Source organism: Syzygium oleosum, unplaced genomic scaffold (genome assembly GCF_021117445.2).
Source record: "Syzygium oleosum isolate NSW1041296 unplaced genomic scaffold, Sole_v2.1 Sole_v2.05, whole genome shotgun sequence".
NCBI lineage: Eukaryota > Viridiplantae > Streptophyta > Magnoliopsida > Myrtales > Myrtaceae > Syzygium > Syzygium oleosum.
Genome location: NW_026607489.1, coordinates 5713510 through 5740147, shown reverse-complemented (window position 1 = coordinate 5740147; position 26638 = coordinate 5713510). Strand labels below are relative to the sequence as shown.

General features: G+C 39.6%; 3 protein-coding genes across 5 annotated transcripts; 2 read left to right on the top strand and 1 right to left on the bottom strand.

Annotated features, from left to right (window-relative positions):
- Positions 1-2029: 2029 nt before the first annotated feature.
- On the top strand, positions 2030-7565 carry LOC115676507 (O-fucosyltransferase 31-like). Of its 2 annotated transcripts, none has more exons than XM_030599456.2 (10): positions 2030-2363; positions 2825-2887; positions 2975-3059; positions 3220-3290; positions 3447-3535; positions 3631-3834; positions 5236-5506; positions 6406-6633; positions 6774-6971; positions 7189-7565. In XM_030599456.2, exons 1-10 carry the CDS (start codon positions 2226-2228, stop codon positions 7396-7398), a joined length of 1557 nt encoding a protein of 518 aa, XP_030455316.1. In that variant the 5' UTR covers positions 2030-2225; the 3' UTR covers positions 7399-7565. The 2 variants fall into 2 exon arrangements, with proteins under 2 accessions (XP_030455316.1, XP_056167243.1); XM_056311268.1 differs by having other exon boundaries at positions 2222-2363; positions 2800-2887.
- A 534-nt stretch (positions 7566-8099) lies between these two features.
- Positions 8100-15679, bottom strand: LOC115676422 (mechanosensitive ion channel protein 3, chloroplastic-like). 2 transcript variants are annotated; one of them, XM_030599336.2, is made up of 14 exons: positions 15526-15679; positions 14257-14469; positions 14106-14165; positions 13636-13793; positions 13005-13128; positions 12816-12913; positions 12608-12721; positions 12260-12320; positions 11858-12007; positions 11625-11735; positions 11036-11203; positions 10836-10949; positions 10084-10140; positions 8100-9123 (listed from the first exon to the last, which is right to left on the bottom strand). In XM_030599336.2, the coding sequence occupies exons 2-14, from the start codon at positions 14332-14334 to the stop codon at positions 8305-8307; spliced, it is 2112 nt and encodes a 703-aa protein (XP_030455196.1). In that variant the 5' UTR covers positions 14335-14469; positions 15526-15679; the 3' UTR covers positions 8100-8304. The 2 variants fall into 2 exon arrangements, with proteins under 2 accessions (XP_030455196.1, XP_056167242.1); XM_056311267.1 differs by lacking the exon at positions 15526-15679 and adding an exon at positions 15248-15272.
- Positions 15680-19365: 3686 nt separating this feature from the next.
- Positions 19366-26290, top strand: LOC115676508 (kinesin-like protein KIN-4C). Its single transcript, XM_030599457.2, has 12 exons — positions 19366-19668; positions 20493-20606; positions 20743-20859; positions 20939-21019; positions 21571-21642; positions 21716-21809; positions 21894-21925; positions 22567-22640; positions 24495-24557; positions 24720-24861; positions 25034-25621; positions 25804-26290. The coding sequence occupies exons 1-12, from the start codon at positions 19474-19476 to the stop codon at positions 25846-25848; spliced, it is 1617 nt and encodes a 538-aa protein (XP_030455317.1). The 5' UTR covers positions 19366-19473; the 3' UTR covers positions 25849-26290.
- Positions 26291-26638: the final 348 nt, after the last annotated feature.

Sequence of the window (26638 nt, the reverse complement as noted above, 5' to 3'; positions counted from 1 at the left end):
CATTTTCTAATTTATTTTGAACATCAAGAAGGAATTTGAGGGGTTCTATTTGACTCCATCCTTTGTCAGTCCTAGAGATTTCTGCAGAAGGAAGACGGATTTGCTGATAGTCTGTTTGAGGCGGGGGTGATTGGTTCTAGGTGCACTCGTTCCTGGGTCAATGGGGAATCAGTCTTGTGAATTCCATTTCCAAAAAATTGGAATCGGGAACGGACCAATCAATTATGGAACTGTCGGTTCCAGGTTAGTTTTCGGTTCTATTCAAGAATTGGTCCATTCTTATGTTTTGGGTAAAAATCTAAATTTATTTAATAAAACATATAGTTTTACCATTACGTTATACAAACGTTTCTCGGTGAACTAGTTACGTGGCTATTTGATCCTATTGAAAGTCATGGTTCAAATTTGATGGGTGTAAGTACTTTTTTCGCTTTCCAAAAGGGCCTTCAAAACCAGTTCAAAATCCGTCCAATCCGGGAACTGTCTTGGTTGGACAAACGGCGATCCGGCCTTGAAACTGGGAACCAAATTCAAATTCTTTCTAGGTTAATTGTCCCTTAGAACCTGCTAGGAACCGAATCGATCAAGCCTAATTTGGTTGATTCCTGCATTGAACAGATTCTATTCCCACCTCTAATATGAGCCCTGCTTTGTTATTGAGTATGGGTTCAATATAGTCAAATCCTACTATGACTAGTTATTAATTGCACCATCTGGTATTTTATGAATCTTTTAAAGATCCAAAAATGATAAAAGATCCAAAAATGACATTAACATCTCATCATTGAGTTTCATTTCTATACCTTTCAAACTTTGAAATCGAACAAAGTCATAACTTGAAAATGCTCAACTTTTGGTCTTTTTTACAAACGTTTAGGGAGTTGTGCAATCGAATCTTAAATGTTTTAATTGAACCAATATATTGAACTTTTGAGGGAAAATACAATCAAGTCATTTCATCTAAATTTTTAAACATAAATTGTCATCAATTTATATGACTTACATCCTTAAATCCCAAAACAATCACATTATATTCATTAATATGACTTTCCTCCTTAATCTTCGAATAGCAATCACTATTCCATTTCCACTACGAGTGTTATCAAACAAAACTCATGGCATACCAAAAACCAAAAAATAAGAATTACGGTAACAAGGAAAAAAAGCATAATAGGGTTAATTCAAAAAAAAAACACCAATTTTAGGTCGAGGGACAATTCTGGCCCGAACTTTTTTTTGTCCCATAAAAAAGCACTAACTTTAGGTCGAAAGACAATTTTCGTCTGAACTTTTTTTTGTCCCGTAAAAAAGTACCAACTTTAGATCCAATGACAATTCTGGGCCCAACTTTTTTTTGTCTTGTAAAAAAGTATCAACTTTCACTTAAATCCCAAATCTAGCCCCCATTGACTTAGAACCATTGATTATCTAACTTGACTATTCCACCTTAACAATAAATCCACGTGGCTTGCTAACTGGAATTAAAGCAATATTCATTGTCTTATTCTCTGAGCCACAATTTGAAGAATAACGATGAAACTGTTTGTTTTCTTTACTTCACCGAGAAGATAAAATATCTCCAGATTGAATCTCTCTAGCCAAACGTAATCCGAAGCTGACCATCGCTTGTCGATAGATGCTATGGACGAGATTCGCCAAGCTCACCATCATAATCTTCTTTCTCAAACAACGGTGAAAGTCAATGGGGAGCTAGATTTTGGATCATGATGAAAGTTGATGATTTTTTTATGAGACAAAAAAAAAATTAGGGCTAAAATTGTCATTCGATCTAAAGTTGGTGCTTTTTTTACGGGACAAAAAGAAGTTCGGGCCAGAATTGTCCCTCAACCTAAAGTTGGTGCTTTTGTTTTTGGAATTAGGCCAAAGCATAATATATACATTATTCCTCATAGCACGTGCAGAGCACGTGTCATCTTCTTCCGCCCCCTGATGCTTTCATTTGCCCCCCGCGTGTTCACAGGCGATAACAGAACCTGCATTAGCACGTCTCACTTCCCCCCACACTCTTTCTCTCTCTCGCTCTCGCTTAACTCCGAAGATCGCCGACGCTTCCGGAGCGACATCCTCTTCCTCGATCTTGGGAATCCCCCGAAGAACCCCACCCCACCTCGCCGCAACGGTCCGAGAAGCTTCGCCGCCGCCGCCGCCGCCGCCGCCGGAGGAGAGGCTTTCCCTCGCATTCGTGGGACGGCGGGTTCGTCGACATGAGGCTCGGTCCGCACCACTCTCACCCGTACCAGTCCCGGAAGGCGGCGCTCGCCGGGCTCGTCGCCGTCCTGCTTCCGGTCTTCTTCCCCGGCCTGTTCAGGCCGCTGGGCCGGGCTTCGCCGTCCATGTTCTCCGTAAGTTCCTTCGCTCTCCGTGATACTCCCCTGTCGCTAGGGGTTTTCGGCCGTCGCTTGGCGTGATTTTTGATGAGGATTTTTGCGTTTCCCGAGGATCAGTGCGATGGTTTTTTGAATCGATGCCTGACCGCTTCGGTGATCTTCAGTGAATTTTCATGCGTAAGTTCTGGAAGCGAACAATGATTATCAAGTCACTAATTCCTGTTGAACGTTGCGGGGAACATGCCGCGTGTGGTTTTGAAAAGCGTGTCTAGAAGATTATGCTGGATAGGTAGTACGAAAAGAAAGTGTTTTGGATTCATCTACGCTACTTTTTATAGTTAATGTCTTCTTCATCCATTTTTTGGTGTTGCGCAAATGAATTTTGTGTTTTATGTTTAAAATTTTTCGGCTAACCCAACTTTTACGAAGTGCTATGCGTATGCATATGCAGTAATTGGAGGAACTGTTGCATGCAGGAATGGAATGCTCCGAAACCCAGACATTTGCCTCTGCTAAAGGCCGCCATACAGCGGCAAATCGTGAGTTAGTGGCATTCTTAGCATAATTATTGAAATGAAAATAATATTGGTCTGTCATTCGATCTTTTTTTTTTCTTTCTATTTTAGCCCTTCAGGCAACAGTTGGATCTATGGTCTCCATTGCCTGATCAAGGATGGAAGCCCTGTATTGGGTCGCCTACAGATGATCCCCGTGAGTGCTACAAGCTACAGCTTCGGAATCTTTTGTCTAGCATTGTGTTCTTTTCTCTTCTTACCTTGTATGCTTCCTTTATTACGAAAGTAATTGGTGATTGGTTTTGAATAAAGGATGTCCTTCTGATATAATATGAATTCGTGGTTTCTCTGGACAGCGCTGTCAGGGAAATCTCTGGGTTACATCCAGGTTTTTCTTGATGGAGGCTTGAACCAGCAGAGGATGGGGGTAGGTTCTTTTTTTGTTGTTTGATGTGTTTGCTTTCTGTAAAATTAGCGGCAAGGATGTGCATGTGTGATCAGTGTTGTTATATTCTTGTATGGATGCTAATTTCACATTATCAATGACATTGTTTGCCCCTTACTCTTTTTGTTCCGCTTAAAGATCTGTGATGCAGTTGCCGTTGCCAAAATATTAAATTCCACACTGGTGATTCCACACCTTGAAGTCAATCCTGTGTGGCAAGATACGAGGTACTTGCCGATCTAATCTGTCGGGCCATGTACTATTTCCTCTGGTCTTGCATATTTGAACAGAGGCATGATTGATTTGTGTTTCATTTTTTAAGTTCATTTTCAGACATATTTGATGTGGATCACTTCATCAGTGTATTAGAAGGTGACATTTCAATAGTGAAAGAGCTTCCTGGCAAATATTCTTGGAGCACAAGGGAATATTATGCTACAGGGATTCGAGATACCAGAATTAAGATGGCACCTGTTCATGCTTCAGCTAACTGGTATCTGGAAAATGTCTTGCCTATTCTACAGAGGTCAGTGTGTCAGATTTCCGGGATTGGAATGGATGTCTCAACATTTAATTGGCTCTTACCTAATGCATTTATTCGTTGATAAAACACTTAATTAGATGATTCTATAATCGTAAGAATGCTGGAGTTCTACTCCTTTTCATTGAAATCCCTCCTTCCTGATTGCTTCTTGTTTTATGTTCATTTAACTGGAGCACGTGGTTTGTTACTTTGCTGAGGGCACTCACCTACAATAATTTTATTTGCTAATGCCATCCGCATGTGTAATATATGTAGATACTTTGATCACCTTAGAAGAATGCGAGTTTTTAACTTGGAAGGCATATATTAGATCCATTTGGCGATTTATGGAATGATAAGGTCAAATCAAGTAAAAGGGAAATTTGGAACTTGGTTTGACATTATACAGTAGGATATTAGGTAAATGCCTGCTGAATGTACAGTTCAATGCATAGTACCTTCATATGTTGGAACATCAGCTCTAAAAAATAGCTCAGAAATCTTTTGGGTGAATTCAGTGCTTCTCGTTGGCTTAACTTGCATAATAGTTGGAAGCTCCATAAACAACATCCATTGAATTTCAGGCACTATGAGCTGTCGTATTTCAAAGAAATTCATGGGGAAGTTGGATTTCTTTAGGATCTACTGCATTTGGAAAATAGCCATTTACAGAGGGAAAGCGAAAACATGTATGCAAGAATAAATGAAGCAAGGGAAGTGAGAAACATGATGAGGTATACAGAGAGAGTACCATGAAAGACCAGAAAATGGATGTACTGATTTAAAAAAAAAATGATGGAAACCTAGATTGAAATGCTTCAAGTGAAATTAATTTACCAAATCTCAAATCTCGCCATTAAAGAGTAGCAATTTCAAGCACTTACATTTGTTGAATCTCTTGAGTTAATTTTCTTTGGAAGTAGTCCACACCAGATCACAACCTGGTTACATTTGACCGCACTGACCAGCAACTGATAATTTTTCTAGTATAACCTTTCTTGTGTGAGAAAGGGACCCTTGGCACTGCGGTTAAGTTGTCACCGTGTGACCTGGAGGTCATGGGTTCTAGTTGTGCAAACGGCCTCTTGCAAAAATTGCAAGGTAAGGCTGCGTACCTTACACCCGAAGTAGTTAACCCTTCCCAGGGGACCCCGTACATAACGGGAGCTTCATGGACTGGGCTGCCCTTTTCAACCTCTTTCTTTTGTAACTGAAGTGTACCATTCATGCTCCTTGCTGCTAACCCAAATTGCCAGTGCGTGACTATAATTTGAAGTTAATTTTTTAAGTATTTCCTTGCCATTTAATTAGAGCTGGAACTTTTACATCTGTGCTCAATAAGTATATTCCTAGCAAAATATTAGATAAAGAAACAGCGACATGAGACAGTTTCCATTGGTGCAGATTTGGAATTGCCGCTATTTCGCCGTTCTCTCACCGTTTAACCTTTAACAATCTCCCACCAAACATCCAGCGCTTGCGGTGTAAAGTCAACTTTGAAGCACTAGCTTTTGTTCCTCATATCAGGAAATTGGCTGAGACCCTTGTAAGTCACCTTCGTTACCCTGTTACGGAAAGTCAAGCAATGGGGAACTTACATGTGAAAGACGGAAGAGAGGAGATGAGAAATCAGGGATCAGGAAAGTTCGCTGTATTACATCTGCGTTTTGATAAGGTATGATACTTCCTTGGAGAGATGACAAGCATGATATTCTTTTTTCGTTCGGAAAATACCAAAAAATGTTTGAGTTTTCACCCAATTACCAAAAAAATACGTCTACTTTCAAAATTACAAGCTCAACTCAGCAAATGTATGCGTTTATTTACCATATTGTTGTTTCACTTTCCAAAAATACCCTCCCCATGTTCTCACATCTACCCACATCCAAACACTAATCAACAATGAACAAACTCTAGCCTCCTCAGCCACACAGCCCCGCCACCCGCCACCAAGGTGTCTGGCCACTCACCCAGCCCCCTCCAGTGCCGCCTCAAAGCCACCCAACCCAGATTTGTCTCCATTGCTCCGTCATCATCCCGCATTGTCTCTGTGTCTCAAGGATTGAGTCGCCGCCATGCCTGGGGGGCCTCGATCCGAGGTCACCTCTGGCATAGCGGCCTCGTATGAAAAATGGGGGAGAAGAGTATGATCAATAAAAATAGTGACATGCAGCACCAAATGAGGAGATGCCACTCCCCTTTACTGTAACTGCATCCTATTAACAAAGTTTACCACAATTTCCAAATCATTGTGCTTTATATGAGTAAGAATTTAAATAAAAGAGAATTTTGGAAATTGAAAATACATAAAGAAAAAAAAATCAAATCACAAAATTAAATGAATAGGTGAAGAATACAAACATTACATGTAATAGTAATGTCTTTTCACAAGATTTGTCTTCTTGACACCTGGAACCCTCTTGTAGTATATCTTAACATGTAGAAAGTGACAGTGATCTAATCAATTGAGCTGTTGCTCAGACACCAGATCGGTACTTCCTCTGGTCGGGTTTTAACTAATCTGATTGAAAGCTGTGCCGGTGCCTTGGTTTGAATTCATGACTTCACTTGCAGGACATGGCAGCTCATTCAGCATGTGATTTTGGTGGGGGTAAAGCTGAAAGAATGGCCCTTGCGAAGTACCGTCAGGTAATATGGCAGGGAAGGGTGGTGAACTCCCAATTTACCAATGAAGAACTAAGGAATCAGGGCCGTTGTCCCTTGACGCCTGAACAGATTGGGTTGCTGCTTGCGGCTTTAGGTTTCAGCAACAGTACACGGCTTTATCTTGCTTCTCATAAGGTAACTTTTGGTTGTGATCTACAAGGCACGTCAGTGCTTCTTAAACCAATTCAGGGCAAGAATTAATAGGGTGTTCTATGGGCATTATTAAGATGGAAAATTTGTCCGCTTTGGAGTGAGATGCGGCAGTTAATTTTCAGGTGTATGGTGGAGAATCAAGGATCTCAACTTTGCGCAAATTGTTTCCACTAATGGAGGACAAGAAAAGTCTCTCCTCTACAGAAGAGCGAGCCAAGGTCAAAGGCAAGGCTTCTTTACTGGCTGCAGTTGATTACTATGTAAGCATGCAGAGCGATGTCTTCATTTCTGCCTCTCCAGGGAATATGCACAATGCTGTGGTAAGAACCTGACAACCCATGTCTTGTCTTCTTGCGACCCTGCATTTTAGCGAACCCTTTATTTAACTTATTATTGTGACAGAATCCTGATAAGAAGTCTAGTATTTTGCTGCAATAGGAACTCGGGCAAATTTCCTTCCACAAGCTGTAGTGCCTTTAACTTTCTTTCGGTGTGAAATCAGCTACTTAAGCGGTTACTTTTTATTGGCATCATCAGCTAGGACATCGAGCGTTCTTGAACTTGAAGACTATAAGGCCAAACATGGCGCTTTTGGGGCAGCTGTTTCTCAATAAAAGCATGGAATGGTTGGACTTCCAGCGTGCTGTTATCGAGGGACATAAAAATAGACAGGGACATATTCGATTGAGAAAGGAGAAGCAGTCCATATATACGTATCCTGCTCCTGATTGTATGTGCCAAGCTTAGAGGATTGGAGTAGATTCTTACATAGCTCGTGCCATCTCTAAGAGCTTACCGCATCATGATGTATTAGTACGTCTGCTCGGAATCATCTTTAAGTAGCTCGTTAGTATATGCCACATGGAATTGTAATCTCGATCTCTTTCCCTTTCTTGGTTTATTTTTTGAGCTTATTACTTGTTGCCATAGGCTTTCTTGAGATGATTTTCTCACAAGTGTAATGGACTTCTCTCTCTCTCTCTCTCTCTCTCCCCCCCCCCCCCCGAACACGGAGATAAAAACAGTTTACATTGAGGCTCGAGAGACTCGTGCATACAATCAGGACGTGTTAAAAGATTAAATGGACATGATGGCACGAAGGGCTTGCGATGATATTAAGAGATATTTTTCCAATAGGCTTTTCTTCCTCAGCCACAGAAGACATGTATTTTAAAAGCTCCGACTAACTTGCTGCTTGGAACAGAAAATGGCGTCAGATGAATCTTTCTACGATGGTAAACATCGTGGTCGCTCTTCTAAACAAGGAAAGAAGGTGAATGAGAGGACGCAAACCCTGTGCCTCGTAAACAGTTTTCTTTGGAAACAGACCAATAAAAGCTCTACCTTGTATATGAACATATGTTTCTGCTCAAAAACGCGCATTAGCATATGGCACGTGTCAAGCGCAAACCTGTGAATGCTTGGACGGGGGATGTACATGTCAGATGTGCTAGATCAGACCACAAGTTCTTCATTCAATCGATTATTTACTACAATTGGTTAATTCAAATTTGAAGTGTATCAGCATATGCAGCCTTCAAAAAACACAGCTGCATACACTTCTGTGCACCATTCCAATCAATCATACAGCATCATGTAAGACGATCAGCCCTAACCAATTTCCTTTGTGGTGTTAAGACAATTCGGTTGGTACTAGGAACTAGATGATATCTGACCATCTTTCTTCTCCTTCCCACCCGGAGGAGGCCCACCACCATTCCTCTGAGCAGCCAATTCCTTTGTCTCAGAAGGAGCAGACGGCATTGTTTCTTCTTCAATGAGAAGTGTCCGTTTTGAGCCCTCCAGAGCGACACCCAGAACAATATTCTCTTCCAAGGGAGGCCTCGCCATTGATGTTGATGCGATGGGCCTTTCTCCATCCTCCTTCGGTGGTTTGGGAGGAGTATCTACCTTTCCACGTCCAATTTCCGTTGAAGCAACTGCAGAAGCCTCTGAAGGTTCCCCTGTTGGATTCATATCCTTTGAATTCGTTTTCAACACATCCTTTGAGGTTTCTAATGTTTTCTCCTTCAGTAGTTGCTGCGCTTCAGTATTTATCTGGCTTTGAAGGTCAGAAGCCGATGTTGCTGAAACCTTGGCGCCGGAGTCTGAGGTCACTTGTCCATTGACTTTATCATCTTTTTTCGAGTCAACTGTTGATGTAGATCCAACCTTTGAATCTTCCTTGAAGTCAGATTTTGAGTTCATCTCTGCCTTGGTATCTCTTTCTTCACCGGCACGGGTCGCCTTGGTTGAGGCCTTACTTTTGTCGTCACCATTGACTTTATAAGAAGGTTCGCTCAAAAGGAAGGGACGATTTGCTGCTGCTCTGGAACGAGTGAAGACTGTATCAGCAAAAGGCACATTTTCTAGGTCAGCTTCACTGTATATTTTCTGAACTGTGCGGATGGGGGTAGCGAGTCGTGCACGATGATGACTGATAACCCTGAGAAGATCCAAGAGTATAGCTTCCTGTTCCATTGCAGGGTTTGCAACATGTTCAGTAGAGCTTCCATAACAAGAATTTATTACACAAATGATATACAATCAAAATTCAATAACAAACATCTTCAGCTCACTGAGATATGAAAGCAGCTAGATATAAGCCTCAGAGGCAACCAATTTTCCTTATTGCATAAAAGTAACCAAATATACTATATTTAAGAATTTACTTAAATAAACAATGTTCCCTTGTCTTTGGCCAACAATATATATTACATAAATGTTCCCCCAAAGATGAAAAAAGATGAAAAAAACTCGGTCATAAGAATCCTAATCCTACAAAAACCAATAAAGAAATATCGCGCTACAGGCTAAAAAACCAAACGGAAGAGAAAAAACTGCAACTGCTATGGTTAGAAATAGTACTACCACAAGGAGGTACAGTGGGACAATTCTGTCATGCATAATTTGGAATAAAAACAAATCAAAAGTTAAAAGCCACACTCTGGTACAGTATGTTTGCAATTAAAACCATAGCAACCCATGACATGTAGGAATATTGGCCACGCTACAAGAAAGTGGCAGGTAGAATTAAGGAGCATTAAGATTGCATGGATTGCACTTATTGGCACACGTAGAAAGTTCAACAGGATTGTCACTATTTTCTTTATTCCAACTTCCACAAAATATTGGTACACGCAGAAAATTCAACAGGATTGTTACTATTTTCTTTATTCCAAATGGAAAAGGACAATGGATAAAACCCTACAGGACTCATCTCAATAAACTTATTTCATGATACTTTGGTGTGTGCTATACATAAACATGAATAAGCAAAAAATATACATTTCCCTGGGTAAAACAAGTACTGCAAAAGAGTAAAAACAAGATGACAATCGAACATCTTTTTAAAACAACAAAAAGAACGGCAGTATCATGACAAATATTCTCGAAAGTCATAACAGCATAGGCATATAGGTGTATATTTACCTTGACACATAGATACTCTTCCAAATGTGATGTTATCACAAAGCAAGATATCAATATCTGCAGGCCCAGACAACAGATAAAAGGTTAAACAATAGGTACAAAATTAATAATTATTGCCAAGATAATATAATAAAGAAAGCCAACCACAATCCGTCATGCCAAGACTTTTTTTTTGCCAGAGTCCTTTGACTATGGAAAAGAAATATAGTACAAGAGGTTGCATCAACTAAGAGAAGAATAATTATATTTATCACATTGGATATATCATATCCAAGTCTTTATTCACTATTGAGAGTAAAATCAAAATAAGATAAGGCAGTAATCCATCCCTCCAAGACTATAGAAAAGAGAATATCGAAGAAAAGGTGCATTTAGGAAGAGAAAGATGATTATATCATTTTCATTGAATATTGCCACATCCAAGTCCTCATGCACTATTAGCAGCAATATCAAAACAACATAAGGAACTCGGACTACATATAGAGTTTTTTTAACATCTGAAAGTTAAATCAACATTTTCATCATGTTTAAGTGAAAAAAATTGACCTCAAAGAATGATAACAGGGTACTTTGAACTAAAGAAAATGCCAATCAAACTTTTAACAAACATTTAGCGTGTAATTCTTTTTGGCAAAGTACAACAGCCTGTTTCATGACAAAAAAGCCAGATTAATGATTTTACAAGAGAATTTGTCTCGCAAAAAATCACTGTCCTTTAGATCCCAGATGATGCACTAAAGCCGAAAAATTACCATTAGAGCCTGATTTTCTGGATTGATATTTTCCAGAAATACTCTTCGGTGCAACTTCTGCTGCTCCACTTGAGGGTTCTTGGCCAACACTTTGCGCATATCGGCAACAATATTCTGTACGAACAAAAATTTGCACAAGTCAAAAAACTTAAAGCATTAAAAAAAAATCGACATCAGTGGGTGAATCACGATTTTCTCACATTTATCTTATGGACATCCAGGTGACTAACAGCAAGGTGTGTCTTGATGCGCCAATGAGTCTTCTGGCTAAGATTCCTCACAACACTTACAGTGAACTTGTGGTTTGGAATGTGCACTGCTTCACGATCATCACCTCTAATTATGGTTGGAGACCACCAACCAACATGCTGGTGTTCTCCAAATTTAGCAAAATGATTAGAAGTTAATTATAAGAAAAAGCGACAAGTACCTTGCAAGTACTACAACTTGTTACGAAAGTACAATTGAGTCTTAAAACTTGTCATGAAAGTGCAATCAAGTTCTAAAACTTTCAAAATATGCAATTAAGTCCTAAAACTTGTCAGATTAGTCCAATCAAGTCCTTTCGTTGGTTGCATTTTTTGAAAGTTTTAGGACTCGATTGCACTTTCATAGCAAGTTTTAGGACTTAATTTCACTTTTGGAAGTTTAAGGACTCAATTGCACTTTCGTGACAAGTTTTAGGACATCCGGTGCACTTATCCCCAAGAAAAACTAAAATACTTGTAAATTAGTCCCCAAGAGATGATTTCTTTAACTGGATTAAGATAAGAAAATTAAAGCTCGTACCTCAACAGTACCAGAGACTTCATAGCCTTCAATCTTTGTTTGAATCCATTCATTCACAACGAATGGTCGTGTAGCGTGAATCATAATACTTGAAAGAAAATTCGTAAATATCTGAATGCACCAATAAATAACGATAGAATTCATTACACAAATAAGTTAATGGCTAAAGCGTCACGGACAGATAATTAAATCCCTGTTCCTCAAAATCATATGTACTGAAAAACAGTGCTCACCTCGCGACCAGCAAGGGTGAGAAGTACTGTACCAAGACCCCCAGCTGTCAGCCACCTCTGTGTGGAGAATCCAAGTAACTCCATGAACAATGATATTGCAGCAACCCACACTGCAGTGTAAATAGCTTTTCCAGCAAAATTGAAACCCATCTGCCAAACAAGAAGAATTTCATTAAAGAGGGATTTCCTTTTTATCAGGACGCTTCCAAGACAACCGTGTCGTCCTATGATGATGTTCCTACACCAGAAGAATTCAATGTTGTAGCTAACAAGTAAAACATTTACACCCTTCCTATACTCTAAAACCAATACAGAGGGCACTTATATGCTCAGATGCATAACCATGACTATCAATGTCAGTGGACATTCATGAGTGAGACGTGAAAGCAAAAAAAGTCATACATTTCTTGCATCGCTGGTATCAGTTGCTTCCATATAGTACTTCTGTGCTTGCTGAATGATGCTGAAAAAGGGACACCCATACCAAATACTTAATCACAATGGTTACACAAAAAATTAAACAAGGAAACCTTGAAAAGTTTCAGTCTAATCAGACATAGGAACACGATAGATGAGCATATAGTATCTTGTACAACCACAAAGATGTGGTAACAAAGGTCAACATATCATGCACACACCCACATAATCTTCTCGCTTTTTTAAGTTCTCTTCTCAGAAGTCACCTGACTAATTGAAGACAGATCGATATTCACTCAATTCCAAGACCAATTCGTAAAGATAAAAACTCACCTTGATAAACAAAATGCAAAAGCCAGTACAGTCGACAATGATCGAACAAAAATAAGAAGCCGTTGCTTAACAGCTTGACTAGCTTCAGTTGGTAAAACTACTGGATCCAATGCTCTGTAACATAACCAGTTCAGTTTAGTACAAACAGACTTGCTGGGAATAGAATAAATGCCAACATACACCTAGACTCATAAAATCATTTATGCACCTGCAAATGAGTGTCACTCCAGTCCATACTATCAAAGGTTGGAGATATGATGTCATAACATAGTGTGTACTGCTCTTCTGCCAACTGTTGTCATTTTTCTGCATAAATTGGAGATAATTGTTCAAGCAAATTATTTAATGAATAGATCTGTCAAAAAGGAAATACTTATAGGAGAATGATTGTTTTTACATGAAGAAAGACAACCCTAACAAAGCGCATGAGTGGACCAAGACCCCATGCAGCAAATGCAATGACACCAACTGCTGGGACCAGCTTAAATACAAAAGGGCTTCCACCCAAAGAGTCAAATGACCTGCACAAAGCACATTAAAATCAAATTGTTACATATTATCGAGAAATCTGAAGAAGTAACATATTCAATTAGCACCACTTTGTTCCAGCTAAAAGATATAAGAATAAAAAACAAGAATTAGCAACATTTAGGGAGAAATAAGTTTTCTTCACTCAATTAGAAACAATTGAATCACCAGTTAGGGTTTTCTTTGAACGGAGAGAACATTGCAAATAATATCAAGACATTTATTAGGCCTTTAGATTTATTGATGGTCCTCAAGGAGCCATATGAGGTGGTAAATATGCAATTTAGGCACTTGGGCCCGCTTGGGTCACATCTAGACAAATACGAGCAAGGACAAGAAATGTTTGACATAGATGGAGATTCAATTTAGCGCTTAGCTAAAATGGACACCCAAATCGAACTGACAAGGCTATTGTTCTCTTGCTTTGTTCCTTAAACCACCTGGAGTGAGAAATCAATCTAGACAATGCAGGTGGTGAATTGGAGAAGAAAGAAGAAAACCTTTTCAAGACTAAAGCAACAGATTTTACAACTGGGACTTCTTTTCCGCCACCGGGCACAAGAAACGACCGGCAGAAGAAAATATTATGTCTTGAAGATATGGGACGTACTGGCCCACGTCCCTTGCCTAAAAGACGGAGACGCCATGCATCTTGTCGCTGTAAATGCTACAGAATTTCAGTCTATTGAACTATTGTTCAGCAAATCCTCAAACATTCATCATATATGGAGAAACAAAATAGATATGCAAGCACCGGCATATCGTAAACTAAACTGCAAAAAGGCTTTATATCTGGAAAGGAAAATGAAAAACAAGGAAAAGAATGCATGGACATGCGCAGCCACAAAGGAAAGAAGATCATTTATTTTCAGAGTGCAGAGTAGGTAACAGAAAGAATATTAATGGCAACATAAATGACAGCCAAAGATTGATTTTGAGATTACAAGTATCAAACCCCGCATATCCATACCAAAGAATGCGATGAGAGATTGTTGCCCGTGGATAGTAGCCGGCCTTTTTGCAGAATAGTCTGTGCAATGGGCAGAAAGAAGAATGAAACCAGTAGTGACAAAGAAAGCAAAAATAATTCAAATAGCTGTAGCCCAACACTAATTTCTTACATTGTTTTGGTAACAGCATTTTGGATCAAAGAAAATCCCTAGTTCACGGGACAACTGCATGGAACTAGAATGGGCCATCACAGGAAAAGTGAAGAAGCCACCGGGAAGATGATCGATGACACAGATTCAGTTCAGATAAGTTCAAACCACAAAAAACATGCCCTCGGAAAGAATCAGCACTCCAAATTTCAAACTGCCGAACAAATATATCGCCTGCAAAAAGTAAGAAGACTAAGGGGAAGGAATTCAAATTATACCAAAATAGGCAGTGTTCAGTGTTTGATTTGCTTTCAGGGTGGGTTTTGCACTGAGCAATTAATACAGATCTCAAATTCGTGCATCTAAATCAATAAGAAAGCATCGTCCTGACTATGATGTGTAGAATGAATTTCTCCATCTTGTAAATGACAATCCCAATGAAGCCATAACCCATTAATTATGAGGGGGACTAGAAGAAACCAAAGACCATTATTATGATAAATCGAACGGAAGCATGCTCTTCCAGGATTAGCAAAAGAATCTAAAGCGCCAATCAAATTAGTTGCATGAAATGTCTACACTGGACAATAAAATTGGAGCGCGGACACCTTCCATCGAGTATTACAATTCAAACAGCATTGGCAACATCTTAAGAAAACCTAAGGTTCGATCCCAATACAAGCTACCCTGCATCCAAAGAACTCGTATTCAACCGTTCTGCAAAGACCTTGTACAGGTAGAAGACTTTTTGCACATCTATAGTGATATCCGGCACCTGCCCACTGCATATACATCGCATGATGCCTCGGCAGCCTATGATCTTACGCGAATAGTCAGCAGAACACTGTCCCTTGATCCTGTGATCCGTAATTTTATGCATACATCTCCAAAAAAGATGCACGATAAACTCTATGCACCACGACGAAAATACACGTAGTCTCTGATAACAACCCCCTAAAAAGTAATGGGAATAATTTCAAAAAAGTCCAATCCCAAGCAGTGCAGTACTTACCCGCCCGTAATTCATACAAACCTAAACCAAACCAAGTATCAAACCCAGCCCCCACTCGGTCAACAACTTCGAAAACAGAAACTGTTCCAGAGTTCTAATTTTCAACCGTCTCCAAATCGAACGGAAAAACCAGGGACGCTGCCTCGCAACGGCATTGCAATCAAAACCCGCGAGCTCGTTTTCCCCAGCCGAAACCCTAGGGTTTCGGAAATGCGAACCCGGCCCCCAAAAATAGCACCGACAAAAACAATCAATCGCCGTGCGCTCCCTCGGCGTACCTGCTCGGCAATCCGACCTCTAACCGCACGGGTTGCGACTACCAAACTATCTCTCCGAAAGCCAAGGGAGATTGATCGATCAATAGCGTGTCCGATCCGCCCCAACACGAAATCGCGACGAGGTAAAGAGGGAAAATGGCTAGCGTTTTCCCGGAAAATCGAGCGGAACTTTCCGGGAAAATCCGACCGAGACACCACGGGAACAGGTCGTCGTCGTTTACCTTTCGCGAATCGTGCAGCGGAAGGCAAACTGCGAGCTCGAACGGCCGTGAAATCGAACAAAAATAAAATAAAATATCTCTCGGGTTCGTCGACGGATCGATTTCTTCAAATGGAAGCTAACGGCCGAGATTTTGTGGGGGAGGGAGACGAGGGAGGCGGCGCGCGGCAGCTCCCCGCTCGCTAACTTGCGCGGGGGGGGGGGGTTGCGCATCGCCCACGGGAAACCGACGTGGACCAATGGGATCGCGACTTTTCGGATGATGTAGGCCTAGGGAGGCGGGGGGGGGGGGGGGCCCGCGGGGGGTTCGCGCAATTCGCCAACGTGGGTTTATGTGGCGGACAGACAACCTCTTCCGTGTCGGGGTTCGCGTTTGAATCTTCTGCGGAGTATTTTACGTTTTTGCCATTTCCGTGTTTTTTTTTCTCTCTTTTTTCTTTTTTCTCTTTTTTGGGTATATTCGCTTTTCCAGTTTCCGCTTCTCAAGGGTGACGGCACGCGAGGCAAGACTTTTGGGGGGTCAAATAATAAATTATTATCCTTTCGAACTGTTTTTTTAGTCCGAAGTTGAGATGAATTGCCCATGAATAAGTAAATAAATAATTGCGGAATTATTTAAGTTTGACTTGACTTTTTATGTTGATCAAGAAGCACTCTTTTCTTCTTTTTGGATAATTTGGCCTATCATCAAGCAATAATGCTTTGTTTTGGAAGATAGAGAGGGAGAGGAAAATGTAGAAGTGGGTGGAGAAAATTCTTTTTAAGTTTCCTTTCGATCCCCTTTGACCGAAACATTTAAAATTTTCTCTAATTTTTCAAGCACACCTCTCATTTTCTATCCTCCTCCTCTTTAGAGAACAGAAGCATAAAGCTTATTATTAAAAACTTTTAGGTACTAATTACGAATTAGTATACCATAATTATCAAGGTAGAACATAAATTTTTAACGCGTAAGTGGATCTAATGACATATGTACATAAAGAAATTACGTATTTAAAAAAAATCGCGTGCATGTGTTGATATATTGATGCACTTGTTGAATACGATGTTTTATAGGGTTGGAGCGCGTGATTTGTTTCACTATATAATATATTGCCCCAGCCCCTACCCAAAGATCTAGTTTTGGATCCGTCCGTAAGTGTGGAGACCTTACAAACCCATTGAATTAGTTAAGTCCAAAACACAGGTAGGTATCTGGATAGACATTTCAATATTGACAGGAAAAAAAAAATTTACTCATCTTCAATTGGAAACAAATGAGCCCGTAAAATTTGGAATCTATTTTTATGTTAATAATCATTTGACCCTTGTATGCTATGTGACGAGAAACATTGTGCTTTAAAAGCTCAAATGCTCGACATTACAATATGGTGAAATTGCATCGCACAGGTCATTCTACAAACATGACTTGAGATCAAATCTCCAATCTTATTTGGTTGACTAAAAATCAGTCAATCAAAGGGATAAGAGGAATTAGAATTGCTAATTGCAAATGGAGTTGTGACTAAGGTGGGATTTATGGTATTTGGTGATCCTATTGAGCTGAAATGGCATTATCGTAAATAAAAACAAATTAATGACTTAAAAAAAGTCTCAAAACTCATCCCACATTTTCGTTGCCAAAGTTATCAAACTCTAGCCACTCCTTTATCTATTCGCATCAGGTTATGTCTTATCTGCACCGACACTTTATATGGTTTAAAAAGGGGGAGGTGAACAAAACCTAGATGAAGAAATTTGAGATGAAGAGATGATAGATTAAGGAAATTGATTTTTCCTGATGTGTTTGGAACAGTGAAAATTTGAGGTTAAATGAAGGTGAAGATTAAGAATTTTTTTTGTTTGGAAAGAGACAGAAATTGATAGGAAAGATAATATTAATATGAAAAGTGACTTTCTTGCACTTGGGTAATAGAAGATTTTATTGCCAATTCGAGATACATGAATCTTGACAATAGTTAATAGAATTAGATACGTTATAAAACAATAAATAAGTCCAGCATTGATTAGAATTATAGTTTTTTTACGATCTAATATACCTTTTATTTAAAGGGACATGATAAGATATAAATCAAATAATTTATAGTTTTTGTTGGGCTGTCAAAATTCATCACACACCCATATTTTAACTCACATTTATCTAAATGGGCCACCTCAAACATATATTATGGGTCATAATGGGTTTTAACAATTAAAAGCCCAAAACATATGGGTTTTAGTAGGTATATAAAATAGGTCGGGCTCAGCCCACTTTGACGATGCTAGAGGTCAACTATTTATAATGGTAATTAGCCTTGAGGGCATAAGGGTAAAGGCTGGGTTTGGTTCAACTTTACAAGTGGGCTTTGGGAAAATGTAAATGCTGGCCTAAAGCCCCTTGGGAAAATGCAAATTACGTTTAGTAAAAAAATAATTTGTAAAGTTACTTTGGGCTAAGTAATGTTTGGCAAAAAAAAATTTGCATAGTGTTTTTGAGTTTAATTTTTCTTTTTTTTATTAAAATCGCCAGCTCCATCGAGTTAGATTTGGCGTCAACGATTGTCGCTCGAGGTCATGCAACTCTCGGCAATAGTTGCATGACCCAAATCATCGCTTGGGTCATGCGACCTCGCCGGCCCAATCTAGCCTTGTTGGCTCTCGCCAGCCACCCTCATGCAAAGAAAATGAACAGTAACAATGATGGGCAAAACCAAAAAATTATAGAATTGGTGAAGGTAATTTTGGAAGAAAAAACTAGTTTCAGCATTTGGTAAAATGCTGAAATCCAATGCTGAATCCCTACCAGCATTGGGCTTTTGGCTTTCACAAGGCCAACATTAGGCCGAAAGCCCCTTGGGAAGGTTTGCCAAACACCTTGGCATTTCCCAGGTAGTTTTAGAGGCCGCAAGCCCACTGAAAAAGTTGAACCAAATGCATCCTCCTATCAAAACATTTCGTGTTTGTTTTTTCATTATTTATCGTGCAAATACCGTAGTCAAATTTGACTTTTCATGAAGTCCCTTTCTTTGTCAAGATGCTCCCCAAGAAGCAAAGGGATCATTAATTTGTAAATATGTACGTAAAACAATTTAAATGATCTATATTATGATTGAAATATTTTCGTATTAAATAGCTCTTCGTGATCTTCCAAAGGCTAGAATAGTAAAAAAAACATCAAAAAGAAATAGCTACACATTACTTTTTAAAAAGAGAAAACGACACAAACAGTTCATGAATTTTAGTTCAATATGTAACGTAGTCTCTTAACTTTTTATTTATTTAATATAATCCCTGAACTTTTAGTGCATGTTTAATTTTGTCCATGAATTATTCGAAAGTATTCAATATTGTCAATGAATTTGAATTAATGGGAGGACAGTGTCATCCTCTAATTGACAAAAAAAAACAACTCAATTTTCTTTGGGAAATGCGTCGCATTTGTTGTTCCGGCCCGCAACTGCCAGGGAAAAAAATGCTCAAAAAAGTAGAAAAAAAAAGAGAAATAGAAAAATGTTCCCAGAGGGGGTTCGCACGTGTAGGGATGCTGCCACACGCGCGATAAAGGAACGCGACGGCATCGAAATTTCAAACGCAGTTCGAGAGAGGGAAAGAGAGAGAGAAAAAGCTAAAACCGAAAGGCCATCCTCTCCCTACAAAAAAAAGCCTGCTTCAACCTCTCCATTTCAAATCCTTTTGGTTCAGTTAACGTTGAGAAAGAGAGAGAGAGAGAGAGAGAGAGAGAGAGAGAGATGGCGAGAGCGAATCGGCGTCCGAAGCTGGCGACCTCCGCCGAGCACAGCTCGTCCTCCTCCTCGTCGCCGTCGGCGGCGACGGCGACGGCGACGCCTCCTCCGGCAGGCGATGACGAGCAGCAGCAGCAGCAGCAGCAGCCGGACTACGAGAAGAGAGCTCGCGATTTGGAGATGCAGAACAGAGCTCAACAGGTTCGGCCTTCCATCGATCTGTTTCCTGTTTCCACTGTCGCTCTGATAAATACGTTCGAAAGGAAATGCCGGCGCTGGATGTGCCGTGTGAAATCGATGTTGAGTGCTTTGAGCGAGTGAATCGTTTTCAGCTAATAGCACGTTTACTTAGACTATCTTCCTCATCGAATTTTGGGAGGATCCAATGATTTCCCTGATCCTCCATTTATCGAGCGCTGCGTTGATTGTGTGGATGCGATATCCGTTGCTAGAAGATTGCCTTCATCTTAAGAATCGAGAAATTGTTTGGGAATGTCCTCGTGATGGGATTGATTATGTTGCCTTTCCACTGCCGAGAAATTGGAGACTGACCTTTGAATAAATCGGAGTTCAATCCTTTTTCGTGCCTGCACATGTGTGATTGGACTTTATTGGCTCCAGTAGATGTTTCTTTCATGCTTACCTGTCTAAGCCAGTCCGCAATGCAGTATTCGGGTTCTAGGTATTGTGGTCCGTACCTAACTGTGGTTGCATAATTTTGGCTCCCGTTTGGAAAATCCTCTTTGATTGCCATGGGAGCAACTTACTTTTATTTGTGACCAAAAGTGCACAAAATTTGTTTCCAGGATCATTGAATGCCATTTTATTCTACACTTGTTTCCAGGAGAATCATAAAATTTGTTAAAGAATCCCACATTGCTTTTTTCTATGGGATTTTAATGGGCCTTATGTTCATGTAGCCTCCCCCTATAAGCTTAAGCCTTTGAGTTGGACTTTCCGACCAAATTTTTTGCATGTGGCCCTTCATAAAACATTACAGACTCCTTTTTCTTGTGATGTGGCAGAAAGAGATCGAGGAACTGAGAGGCAAACTAAGTAATGCATCTGTCACTCCTAATGACAGCATGCGCAAGATGAAGGAAGGCTATCTCCAAAAGTTAAATGTGCTTGAAGAGCAGGTCATATTTTCATCTGTTATTTTTTTTGGTCGAAAATATTTTCATCTGTTAGATTTGCTTATTTGACGGAACATAAAAATTTCAAATGATAAAAAAAAGCACCTGTCTTAATTATGTTATGTGGTGGCGGCTTTAGGTTAAGGGGTTGAAGAAGAAGCAAGATGTCCAATCCCAGCTTTCAATGTATAGAAGAAAAAGTGAAGAGAGCACAAAGCATTTGCAGGACGAGATTCAAAAGTTGAAAGCTCAAAAGGTACTTTGTGGGTTGTGCAACGGTTGTGCTCTTTGATTTCACCTTTAAATAACTCCATACTTCACTATATACTCTGTAGGTTCAACTCCAATGCAAAATGAAACTGGAGTCCATGCAGTTCAGGTTGTGCAAGGGTTCATTGGAAAAGGAAATCCTTCAGGTACATAAACTAATGTTCTTAACTTATTTCATGTCTTGCTCATCAGATTTGTATCTGCTTAATTTTTCAGATCCAGGGACACATAGCATGTCTAAGTAGATTGTCAGGTCATACTTGACCTTCAGATTAGGAATCTGACTGACACGTTGTAGTTGGTTCCGTGGAATCTCTTTCATCCCTAGTTAAATATTTATCAACTTACATATTAGATGATGTAAAAGTATGAAGGTCCTTAGCTCCTGGTTTGGAGAAAGTTAGATTCAATGTTACTTGATGCTTGGAATCTACTTAAGCAGCCTTCACTTTTCTTCTGGTGTCAACACAATCGGTTAGTTGCTTTGCATGTTCATTTTCTTGTCATTAATCACTACAACTTGACTGCTTGCATATTCTGGATTTTTTTCTTGTGAATTTGTTTGCTCAAATAAGAGACTGTTTGTCTGAAGAGAGGTGTTCAGCAACGTGAGCTAATACCAACAGTTCTCTATATGTTACTAAATATTCCTTTCACAGTGCAAAATATTCTTACATGCTGATCTATTTTCTGTTAGCTTAAGAAAGAGGGAAGGAGAAATGACTACGAGATGCATAAAGTATTGGCATTAAACCAGAGGCAAAAGATGGTAAGATCATGTTCCCGACACATATGTTGCACTATTGGAACAATTCTATTCACCATCTAGGATTTTGTGTCAGGTCTTGCAACGAAAGACAAAAGAATCTTCTGTGGCTACGAATCGCCTAAGACAACTAGTTGAATCTCGAAAGGCTCTATTGCACAGGAAAGCTGGTAAGTGGTTTGATTGCTCCATTCACTCTTTCAATGTGTACAATGTTGTACCTGACCCTTTTGTTATCCAAAAATCTCATGTAGGGTCCAGGAAAGGAAATACTTCTGGGATTCAGGTATGCTAAAGAAAGGGAAGCCTGATTAAGGCGGGGAATTAAATGGACAATACCTCCATCTATGTGATGGTTTCTACTTTGACAATTTGCATGTCCGCTCTGACCAGATTGATACACACTTTAAGCATAACTCCAGTGGAATATATGAGATGCTAGTTGATCTTCATAGCAACCATCCTCTACCTAAGTGTGTTGGTTTCTACTTTTTTAGTCTTGAACCATGTTTTTGCAAAGATTCTTCAATACTGTTTCCTCGCCATGTTGTGCTTTGTAATACGATGGATTAAAATTTGTTGCACAATTTATTCACGGAGCTTTCATCCATATTATGCATTCTGGTATGGAGTTTTCTTTTTCTTTTGGGCCAAGGTCAGGAGTGTTCTGTAAACCATGGTTTCACTTGAAGGAAATTCCAATGCACAAGTGAATAATGGCTGTTACTTAAGACAGTGGAGCCCTTGACATGCAATCACAAAGTATTCTTGCTCAAGAATTTCTTTCCTAACCATGAATTACAAGCTAGATGAACAAATAACATTTTGGACTTATTAATTATCTTAATGTTAATTATATATAGGATGGTTAGGATGGCTCAGCTTTGAAGTTCTTATTTCTACTTCCAATTGTTGGCACTGCTGCAGGCTATTGAGCATGAGCTTGAAGTCACATCACATATAAATGAGATATGTTCTGAATATGAACATCAATTAGAGATGTAAGTCCATTATTCCTTTTCCCTGGTCATAGAAATTCCCGCAATAGAGCTTAAGCTCTTTTTTACATCTTGTTCTTGGTGAAATTGGCTTGTCATTTTTTTCGTTATTCAAATTTAGGTATTTAGGGATTTCCGAAAGAGAATAGTGTCAAAAACTGCTTATCATGTTTATTACTTCCGATTGCATGGCATGCGGCACCTAGCGATTTGCAAACGTTTGTATATCTGTTTCCGACTACTGTTAGCATTGTTGCCTTTTACGTGTCTTCTTGCCTTTTCTTTCTGTTTCTTTTTTCCCATTCCATGTTTCTGAGATCCTAGATTAGTTAGTTTACATTAGCTGAAAGTTTTGATCATTACATGGTGTAACTAAATTTGAACCTTTTGTGGTCTGGACATGGAACTCCATATGCACATCACTCCATCTCCCAGCATGACTAGCATAATTCGATAATCTATGACAGACAATGATGCAATGATGTATTATCTATTGTAGCTCTAGAGAAAATTTGACTATTATTTTAGCAGACAGATAGCTTCATAATGGTTGTAATAATGAAATAAGAATACCTTGAATTGCTTTTTAATTAGACTTCAATGGGATTTTATGTACTTAATTATGTTTTCTCTTATATATGTGGATTCGTCCAGATAATTTGTGAAATTGTTCAATTTGCTTTGCCCACAATTATGGTTAAGCACTTGCAGCACATAGCAAATAAACGCCATTGCTCACATCTATTTATTTCACTTGAAGTTATTGTCAGCTGGCTCAAAATCTCGATAGCTAAACCAGTGCTCAATATTGAAACTTCTACAATTTTTCTGCGACATGTTCACATGTGTAAATTTTCCAGTTAAAAGTTAGATGTAGCAGAGATTTTCTTTTGTGAAATGGAAGTCACCTATGAAGTATAATCTAGATGCAAGGATAACCGTGGAAACAATGTACTTCACAATCATGCAAGGTATCCCCAAGTATTGGTGGAATTATGCTCTTAAAAGTGGTGGGTATTGGTCACTTAGTTTGTTAGTCATGTCATCTTTAAACTTCATCTTTCATATATTTAAGAAACGGGTTTGAATACGATAAGAGATACACAGGATATGTCTCTAGGCGGTTTTTTTAGAATTAGATCTGTGTATTAATATCTCGAGTTGACGGTTTGCCATTCAGTTGGTTAGACTGCCAATTTGATGTATAGTGCTATAATGAAGCTAAATACAAAATATAAAATAATACAAGCATAGAGATAGAGGTTAATCATTCAGAGTGGTTTAGAGAGTGTGTGCAGAAGGTGGAGATTCAAAGTGTAACTTGCCGGTCGCACCATTTATTCATTTCTTCTTTCAATAGATGCCTAGACTAAATGTATTCCTTGTCAATAATTGTACAAGCAGATCCTGCTTGCTAGCCAACAGCCTATTCAATTCCTAGAGGGCAGTAATGGAAACCCCTCTTGTCCACCGCGGCTCCCACAATTTGATGAAAGTTAGGTTCAAACTGACTACTTGACTTGATTTTGTTGAACCGGTTGAAGTCTGATTCTGACCGATTGTTTTCAGTGAACTGGATTGGAGGAGAAAGGGGATGAGCACAAGGCTCATTTTTTGGTTCGACTTGTTGAATGAACCAGTCTGGTCCCGAGAACATTTAGGGAACTCATATATCCTGTGGTTTTTTTAGAATCTTCGTTCAAGCTTACTTTCTCTAAACATAATGCCCGAGATTCTCTATACCAGGATCAGTGGATGTTCTCCCATTTGTTTCTATTTTGATGAAATTGTTTTGGTACTCATATTTCTCTTTTGATTAACATTAAAATAGTTTATTCTTGCCTCCTTTGTTGCTAGGATGGCGGATGAGATCACGAAGATCAAGGAAGAAGCTGAGTCACTAAAGCAAGAGAACCTCAGGTGAGCAAATTTTTTGCTTTATTTTGGTATTGGGAATGATTTATTTATGCAATTTCTTCCATCAATTTGGCCTTGGGACTGATTTGGGTATTAGTATTGCCATTAAACCTCAATGCTCCCGGCTGACATTTCTCATTGTTCTTTTCTTGACACTTTTTGAAGGATCTTGTTGGAGAACAAAGAACTTGAGTGTAGAGAAGACCCAGAGCTGAAAGACCTGAAAGAAGATGTAGTCCAACTGAGTCATATGCTTCACAAACTAGAAATGCCAAAAGCAAAATTCCCACCTCTGGAAGAGCTGCAGGTTAGTGTAGCTATAAAACAGTGTCCATTAGATCGTCAAGAAACGGTAGATAGACATCATGGAGATTGATAGCACCGCTGCGAAATCTGAAGCAACACCTTTTTTCCCTGATGAAATTTTTTACATCGTGCAAGGCGAAAATAATTCTTAATTTGTGTATTTGGATTATTAGGGAGACTTGAGTCAATCTTCCCTATCAATAGGGAGTAGCAGTGAACAATCAAATACAAGTACAAATAAAGCGGAAACTTGTGAGAATGCTGCTGCCAAGGGGGAAAATGCATCAGCCAAATGTTGCTCTTGCAGTAAGAAATCTTTGTGCAAGACAATGAAGTGTCAATGCCGAGTGGCCAGGGGCAGCTGCGGGACATCATGCGGTTGTTCGCATACCAAATGCACCAACAGGAGCTCACTTGTGGTGAAGTTGGACGAAACCATTCCAACACAAGTGGCCAAAGGAAATGGAAACTCGAAATGCTCAGGCAGTGCCGAAGCAGAGAAGGTCCTTGATGCTAACGATGTGACGACACGTCAGAGTGTGCACGAGGACTCAGTTGCTGTCAAGCTGGGCGAATCTATCCCAAGAGAAGCGACTGAAGGAAATTCGAAATGTTCAGGCAGTGCTGAAGCAGAGAAGAGCAACATTCTTGATTCTAGAGATGCAACTGCGCCTCTGAATGCACCTGTCACGGAGCCTGCCGAGATAAATGATAACTGTGGCCTTAAGAAGATGCCTCTATATGATATTGCCAACACACTGGTATCGTATTCCATTATTTCCCATACCAACTTTAAGAGCTAAATGAGCTCGAACCCTCGGTTCTTTCAGTTTCCTAGTAACCTTGTTGTCACCTGCATTTACAGCGAAGCACATCCTAGTCTGCTATTTTTGTCATGTACTAGTAATTTTTCCAGGTCGTAACAGATCTCGTATCTGTGCAGATGAAAACATTTGCTTCAAAGCATAACCAGAGAAGGAAAAGGTGAAATTGAGGTCCGAAAGTAGCAAAATTGAATCGCAGAACAGCCCCCGAAATCCCTGGAAAGCCGGACTCTGAAGACTATAAGCGGGCAGCAACGTCCAGTGGTACAGCTGTCTACTATTGGTGAGGACTGATGAAACTCAGCCGGATCCCATTCTCCAAGTAAGAGAGTGTGAAGCCCAACCATCTCATCTAAGTTCCGACTCAGTTTCATCCTGGCAGTTTGTTAATTTTCGTTTTCTGCGAGAGGAGAATCTACACCTTTAGCAAGCTTACAATAGATCATTGTTTGGGTAACCAGAGTTGAAGATATCATAGAAGCTGTCTTTTCGAAGTTGATGAGAAAGTTTGATTGACATTAAAGGTTCTGATGCCACATTCTTTCATTGATCAATCAATAGAAGATCGAACGAAATGTGAAAAGGCGTCACTCTATGCTTTAATTATATCCGATTTCTGAATGCGAGATTGAAGTTACTGGCATGGGAATTACATCATCCTTGGCTGTCGTACAGAATAGGACTATGCCTCATCCTCGTGATTATCCACGAGTAATGAATGCTAGGAGTTCTATCTACCTGCCTAAAAGAATTTCCTAAAATACGAATTTATTTTTTCGACAAATTGCTTGTCGTCTGTCCAATATACCCTCTACTACTCTTCTTTTTTCAATGGTAGAAGCCAGTGTATAAACCATGCAGATGGACGCTTCAGTTTCCTTTTCTCCTGCGTGTGAGATTCTGTTGCATTACAACCGAGATCGGATTTGCAACAGGGGGCCTTTCTCATTCGTA